Source organism: Paramacrobiotus metropolitanus, unplaced genomic scaffold (genome assembly GCF_019649055.1).
Source record: "Paramacrobiotus metropolitanus isolate TYO unplaced genomic scaffold, Prichtersi_v1.0 Parri_scaffold0000132, whole genome shotgun sequence".
Lineage (NCBI taxonomy): Eukaryota > Metazoa > Tardigrada > Eutardigrada > Parachela > Macrobiotidae > Paramacrobiotus > Paramacrobiotus metropolitanus.
Window position 1 is genome coordinate 22880 of NW_026570352.1, and position 7593 is coordinate 30472.

General features: G+C 42.8%; 2 protein-coding genes across 2 annotated transcripts; one reads left to right on the forward strand and one right to left on the reverse strand.

The window, feature by feature from the left end:
* Positions 1-481: 481 nt before the first annotated feature.
* Positions 482-3746, reverse strand: LOC129598927 (uncharacterized). The gene is made up of 8 exons (XM_055497014.1): positions 3336-3746; positions 2979-3275; positions 2789-2900; positions 2312-2710; positions 1969-2225; positions 1117-1484; positions 911-1038; positions 482-840 (listed from the first exon to the last, which is right to left on the reverse strand). Exons 1-8 carry the CDS (start codon positions 3460-3462, stop codon positions 651-653), a joined length of 1878 nt encoding a protein of 625 aa, XP_055352989.1. The 5' UTR covers positions 3463-3746; the 3' UTR covers positions 482-650.
* Positions 3747-5532: 1786 nt separating this feature from the next.
* LOC129598929 (uncharacterized) lies at positions 5533-6558 on the forward strand. The gene has a single exon (XM_055497015.1). The coding sequence runs from the start codon at positions 5533-5535 to the stop codon at positions 6556-6558; it is 1026 nt and encodes a 341-aa protein (XP_055352990.1).
* Positions 6559-7593: the final 1035 nt, after the last annotated feature.

The window sequence follows — 7593 nt, forward strand, 5'->3', positions numbered from 1 at the left end:
TTTGATGTGTGATATACATAGTGTACAATGCTGCATGGCGGAAAAGAAATTTAAAATTAATACTATTGTGAAGCCCAAAAACAATACTATGATTTCATTCATTACCGGTTAAGTAAATTGTTGTTTCGTGATCGTCTCGCTTTGTCTGTTTGTCCGCTCGGATTATTTACCCGACGTGGCCCTATAGAACAACAACAACCGGCTCGCCGGCGCCGCCCACAAGAAAAGTACCGCGAAAAATTTAGCGCTGTCTAGTCGGAAACGGAGTTGCGATAAGCACCGTAAACTTTCTTGCGGCCATATGAACCAAAAGTCACAGACACGGTGAAATCCAGGACATTTATCCATACGAGCACTGTAGTCTGTAGCATTCTAATCTCGAGAAGTTTCAAGGTCGGCCATATGAAGTCTATGGTTTTTTGACGTCAGAAATTAAATGCTTTGCACAAATCTTCGGAATTCCAAACTCAAACTATTTTACTGCTTTTCTTGAGGCTACGCAGATGCTCTTTCAGAAGTGAGCAAACAGTAAAATAAATATCAGCGGAAAACATTTTCCCGTGAATGCCGGGATGCAACCACAACTGCAAGTCCGGTAATTTAATTAAGAACGTCGGTACTATCTCGCCGGTTTTACAAATTGCCAGCTGTTAGGAAATTGTATTCAGACGAGCACGGCTGTATCCATCATCGGCACCGCTAAAGGATGCCAAACGCCATGGATGCCTAAACTTTATAATAATACTCCGCAAAATGCTTAAGGTCGGTTGCTGCCACAGATTCCATGTGCTCTCCGTTCCGGACTTTACGATGGCAAATTGAAAGGTAAAAACATTTTCCCTGCTCAAAAACATAATACTATCAAAAAGGTCATGGTTAGGCAGGCCGAATATGATATTGCGCGCCTTACATATCTTGGTTCATGGTCTTTCCGCCTTCATACCGTGTCAGAGTGATATTCAAGCGGTTATCGTTTAACTGCAGTGGATTTGCCTCGTTGAAAGCCGCCACGACTAATCCTAATACTTTATCGAGAACCTGCAGAAAGGCGAAAGCTGAAAGCGACGCACACTGAAGCTCAAAATTCCACTAGTAAGCGTGCAGGTGAAACCATACCGTAGAACTCAAGATTTCAGGGTCTTCGCCAACTTCGTCGATGATTAATGCGAGCGGATAATGGTTCGAAATTGGTGGCAGTGCCATCATCGGTGGCAAACCGCCATCATCCTCTGCCTCATCTGGATCGACTACTCGAACCGGGTAAGGACTGCTTTGGATCGCCTTTCCGTACACGGCGTTATACAACGGTTTGTAAAGCGGTAAAGTGGGATCAACCGGCATCGTCAATATGAACAAAGCATCGCCGGGCTTCATTCTACCGGCATACAACTGTGCCGACACCGTCATCCCGTCCACGCTCAGACCGGCTGTAGTGCATCCGAGAAACAATCTATCTCCCAGTAGGTCGGGGTTGTTCAGCTCCTCTAAAAGCAACACTGATAACTGAGTGGCGAACGAAACAATGTTTTTACGGTATAACTAAACCAATTTTTATAGCTTGGAGCAGTCCGCATTACTCTAAGAGTAATACTCTTATTCGGTAGCGCGACTTCGGTGTTTCGCGCATTCGGAACACTATTCATGATTTCGGTCATTACTACATAATTCCTATTATTTTTACTTCGCAAGAATAGAAGAATTTTAAGAATATTCGACTGAATTAAGTATTATATCTATTATAAGAATTTTAAGAATATTCGCATCAATACCCTATGGCGTGCTACAAAGGATTTTGCGTTAGATATTACTTACATACAACCGCTTTGTGGTGACACCTGAATAAGCGATTGAGATTTGGAGAAATTGCTTACATATTGGTTCAAAATCACTGCACGAATGTGTTTTGGGTGTATAAAAACAATGTCCCGAACGCGAGAAACATCGAAGTGTTTAGAGTAGTATACGTACTTCGCAGAACAAATTTTGATGAACCCTCTAACCGCGATTGCACGGCCTTGGCTATTCCGTCCGCTATGCCGGGAAGGTCCTGGAAATGGATGGGATTGTTGAGTTTATACTGCATCGGAGTTTCGCTCTTTTCCAGATCATAGCTTCCTTCACTAAGAGTCTGCAGTGCGGCATGGGTTCGCAGATTTGGGTCATACGAAGTAGGAAGAACACTGCCGTTGATCTTGATGAGAAACGGCAGAATCGTTCGTCTGAATCTGCAAAAATGGCAGGGTGTATTCCGTATTCGTCATTTCGTAGTGTGCACAACCACAATTTATTGATAAGCAAAAGGAATGCTCACATTCGTTTTCCGGATAAGCCGGAGTGCGGGACCGCATCCTCCGTCGGCCGTGAAACACTGGAATAGTATGTTACGTTAAACGGTTGTCCGGGTATAATTTGCACGGTTCTGACATCTCGCAGCGCAGCCCCAGCGTTTATTATAGAATAAAAGCACATGCTGGCCGTGTTGGGTAAAACCGACTGCAGTTCCTTAAGCTTATCCGTGACACTGGAAGCATTGGTCATATCCGCCAACCAGGCGCGAAAGATAGGCCCGACATGTAGTGTAATATTCTCGTGTCGTAGTTCTTCCGCTAAGTGATCGACGCTAATCAGAGGAATTCGCTGCAGCGTTCTGGGAACGTCTGCTTCCGTGCTTATCAGAACTATGGTATATGTAACGCGAGCGACATGATCTCTGCAAGTATTATCAATTATTACTATTCCAAAATTATGCCAAAAGACCCAAACGGCAAGCAATAAACTGCATAAGTACCCGTTTTGCGAGAACCATCGGTGTTTGTCCAACTCTAATATTGACGCTTGTATCTTGAATTCGGCACCACGGAGAAAGTACTCTTGGGATCGGAGAGCAGCTTCAGCGGCTTCTGTGATCAAAAGATAGAATGCTTTACTACATCCTCGAAATAGTTAAATTTTAATAAAACTTGATGCCTAAAACCTACCAATCGGCACTTTCCAGGCGGTAGTTAACGCCTGCTCGATTTTTTCTGGTGCCAGATCACCGCCGGAAATGGCCATCTGGTGAATTCCGTAATAGCCGATCACATGCAGAAGCCCAAATTTCCTTATGATGGTCGCCCATTCGCGAAAACGGGCGTCCTTTAGCATGAAAATTGGTTGGTGGCTAACTTGATCTGCTGTCGGTATTACCGGCCGATCAGAGCTACACAGTTCTGTTATATATGTTCCGTTAGAAGAATTGCCACTCAGTGATTCGTCATTTGGAGACCTTTTGGTTCCTGCAATATTTGATTACTAGTAATAAAGCCAGTAAATTATGAATAAATTGGTGGTATTACCATTGAATACCGGCAACGTCTGGTCGCGGCTTCCGAGGATCTTCCACGGACGAGCGTACACTTCATCCTGTGCACGTGCGGCATGCAGTTCGTAGATGATCAATAAAGTTAAAAAATGGTGCAACATTTTCAAATCAGCTTCGATGGAAATGTTGCCCGTGAACACAACCTAATGGAGTCTAGGTACTGTATCATCCGTTTACCAAATGTCTGTATACTTTAATCTTTTGTGGCTAGCAGCGATTCTGCCGGTTGTCGCACCACTAAAAGAATTAAATAAGTGACTTCCACTGCTCCAGAGTCTTTATTAACTGGTTTTAAAACAGTACTGTAGTTCCGAGTTCCAACTGATGACAAATTGGCATGTAGCACTACGGCTGATTTCCCAAAGTGATTACGACGTTGGCACCGCAAACGTTTACCGGTTTACTTTCTGAGAAGAGCCACCATTCACTGAAAACGAGACATGCTATGGATTGCAAACCAGCTGTTATAAACGTGCTACGCCGGTAGGGAATACTGAAATCCATGTTTTATGTACTTGTACAATAGATACTATCCAGGCTCGCACTTTGTCTCGCACTGTCCAGGCTCGCACTGTAAGGACGATCAAAGTGAAATTTGGAGCCCGCTTAGGAGTAGTGAACTAGAAATACGTTGCTGACTCAATACAAGTTAGAAACAAATCTAGTACACCGCCTTGAGGGCATTAACTACTGTTGCAGTGATAGAAAAGTTTGAAATATGCAGCCTCCAGTTGGGGAATAAGTACAGTAATTAAACATATAAATCGATCCACACGGCATTCTATTTGAATCGGAATTTCTTCAGTTACAATAGAGCAAACTGTGGTTGGTAAATCAAAGCACTCATTCTTTGTCGCCTGATGCACGGTGTGTTTTTTGTACGATACAAAGCCGCTATCGCGATATTAAGTGTAATTGTTCATGGGAGCACAATCTAGTAAAACATGCTTTTGACCCGTAAACATGGCACGTAATACGCTTTATTTATTGCTTTTGGATTTAGCGTGCCGGGTGACATTTTAACCAAAAATGGCATTTTAAACCTAAATGGCATTTTAACAATAAACAAAATGTTGTAAATTTGCAATCCAATAATGTGCTCAATTTTTGTTTGGGGGATAGCGGTGCCTGGTTTCTAATAACGGGATGCGATGTGCATTTTCGTCCATGTAGTGCATTGAGCTCTTCTTATCCAGTAATACAATGTACAGCGTATCAATGTAGCACATTAAAGCTGCTGAACCAAGAACAAGCAGAGTATAGAGAAATATTTTACACTGGAACAGCATCAGTAAAAGCTATAGTTCGTGCTAATAAATAAATATTCTTATTCGCATCGATAAATTACTATAACAGTTCTGTAAAATATCGTTGGACACCTTATCAACAAATCAATCAAACTGAAAGTTAGGTATTTACGGTACATCCTACAGTGCGTAATGTGCATTCCTAGCGATTGTTGTTATGCATATGAAAATCCCCTTCGAGAACGTTGCGACCATTATTAACACCATCCGCAGAAAAATAATTTTGGGGGGAATAATACACCTCATGCCGAGCGGTTCCATTCACCCCGAGATGGTAATTTAAATTGTAAGCCAAACCAGCTTCCGGATTCCCGGTGAAGAGAGACTATAAGATTACCATCGCACAGCGGTGTTACGGCACTACTCAAGTTTTTTCGCTCATTTCAATTCCAGGTGGTGTTTACTCCATCTGCTGGCATTTTGCGTAAATTGCCGCACGAGTCCTTGAATGCCTTTGAAGTGTATTATGTTCCGCTTATAGCGGAACCACCGGATAATTACATCCGCTCCCATTCACGAGCACAACTTCTTGTCGGGAAGAGAAATTTCTATTAAGTAGTAAATGTTAAAATCCGAAGCGTGTATGTACATCCGGAATTCTTCACAGTCGTAGACATTTTCCTCTAGCACGCTTTCGTACGTGATTAAAGCGTCATTCAACCGCGGCGGAAATTAACGCAGTAATTATTCCACGATTTTCGTATAACTGCGCCAGTTTCTCTTACACATCTACACTTACAAAATCTTGAACTCCTTTTGTATTGATAACCAGTGCAGCAGCGGCAGTACCTACTGCAGAACAGACTTAGTAATATTTTGCAAGAATCGGCGAATTCGATCACTCTAACACGGAATATTTTTACTATGGAAATCATCAACGGTTCAATTGCAAACTTGACTGCGCGCGGATTCGGGAATTCCACAACGCCAACCGGCGCCACGCTTACTCCACAGTTCGCCGTAAAAACCGTCATCGCTGTCACGTCCTTCATTCTAAACTTCGGCCTCCTGATTGTCCATATTATGCGCCCGGCATATATCAACCATTTCACCGTGTACCTTCTATTTCTCTACATCGCCAATACCGTGTACTTAGCCGGAGCGTTCCCGTTCATATTCTTGAGCGAAGTCTACAACGTTGAATTTTCTTTCCAGGGATTAACAACCTGCTTGACCTTTTCTTATTTCCACTGGGTGGTCAGTCTCGTGCCGGTGATGTGTCACATGCTGATTGCATTGAACCGATTATGGGCGTTGACGTATCCTCTCGGCTACCGGAACTATCATACCAGAAACATGGCATGTTTGATCTGCGTGTTAACTGTGCTGTATGTGCATTTGTTTAAACTGCCATCCCTGTTTATGTTCAAGCCAAATGCTTATCAAGTTCGACTGGAAACATCGCAGATTTGCTCCATACCGGTACCACAAGGATATTTTTATTTCACCCGGGTGGATAGTATTCTGAACCGTTTTGCCCCGCTTTTTATAATCGCCGGTGTCTATGCTTATCTGGTTATTAAACGGTTCAGTAAAAAACTAGGAAAGGTCACGGACGCATCGGAAAGCGTTGAACTGGCCAAGAAACTTGAGAACATGGACCCCGGAAATATGTCGCGAATCCACGGAGCCGGGAGGCCGCCGCGGACTGTCGAACGCAGCGTCGTCCGGCCGTTTCTGATTCTAACGTTGACGACCATTAGTGTGATTATCTGCTGGCTGCCGTTGGATGTTATCCTGTTCTATCAGTGGTTTCTGATCGGGAAGCCGTCGCTGACCATTTTCACGGTGTTTCAGTACTGTCACATGATGTACATGATTCAGCTGCTGTTTGATCCTATCATGTGGATTGTCAGCTTCCGCAAGGCGAGAAAAAATCGTGCACGTTGACATCAGTCATATCACCGTCCGTTTGTTTTGGGCTGGAAAGATTTTAGTTTGGTCTGTCTCTGTGTTATCGATCCAAGTTTCATTGTATCTTTCATTTCTCATCCGATTTGTTATTATGTACTACTGTGCCACGACGCATATTAGAGAATACCTCATAATAAGCGCAGACGTCGATTTCGAAGCTTAATAGTGTTCAACTGACAAATTAATATTATTGTATGCATAATAATAGTCAATAACACCTAAACTTTAATTAGGTCACGCAGATGCGGAGAGAAGGTAGCACTGACAGTGCACGTGTGAAAGAAAATGAGGACACCGATAATAATAAAAAATATGTTTCATGAATACACGACGTGTTAGTACAAACTGAGGCAGCTTTTGCAAAATTTACCATAAATCAGTCATCAACAAATAAATAATCATATAATTTTTACATGGTTGCTGCATGTGTCCAACATCTACGGCACTCAGGCTCTCTATGCAAAATGTGTGTTTCGAAATACAGAATAATGAGCCATGAGGTCGAATTAGAGCAGATCTGCTTTAAAATCCGTGCTGATCTACCCACCGTAGCATCCTTATTAACACTAATTTGATACAACATCTCGTTAATGCTGTAATCCAGCGATGATTTCGCAGGGGTGTAGGTCAACCAACCTCGTTGTGGAAAGTAACCTTTATTATAGTAATGCCAGCACTGTCGAAGAGGAGGATGACCTTTGTGTGCTTGCCGAACAGCGGCGAAACATCTGAGACAGCATTTCTGGATAGAATTTCGTTCATAAGGCACCGAACGGAAACTCTAGCTCTTTCCTTCGCTGAAGAAGTCCTGCAGGTTTCGCTTCAACAATTTCAAAAGCAACTTTAACTGTTTTGCTGCCGCTACTTTAGTTTTCTTCGTTTCGCCGGCCTTTCGATCCTTCTCGGCATTATTTCATTCCCCGCCTATGGACATATAGTAGACATCCCTGGGCGCATTAAAATTATCTGATATAGTACATGTTTAAACAATAGGAGAAGTTATATTTCGAG

Bases quoted from the DNA above. Each gene is read 5' to 3' on its own strand.
- LOC129598927 (XM_055497014.1), bottom strand. From the start codon at position 3,462: ATGTTGCACCATTTTTTAACTTTATTGATCATCTACGAACTGCATGCC. The intron at 3,276-3,335 runs GTAATACCACCA...CAAATATTGCAG, and splicing joins GACGTTGCCGGTATTCAATG to GAACCAAAAGGTCTCCAAAT. The intron at 841-910 runs GTAAGGCGCGCA...GTTTTTGAGCAG, and splicing joins AAGACCATGAACCAAGATAT to GGAAAATGTTTTTACCTTTC.
- LOC129598929 (XM_055497015.1), top strand. From the start codon at position 5,533: ATGGAAATCATCAACGGTTCAATTGCAAACTTGACTGCGCGCGGATTC.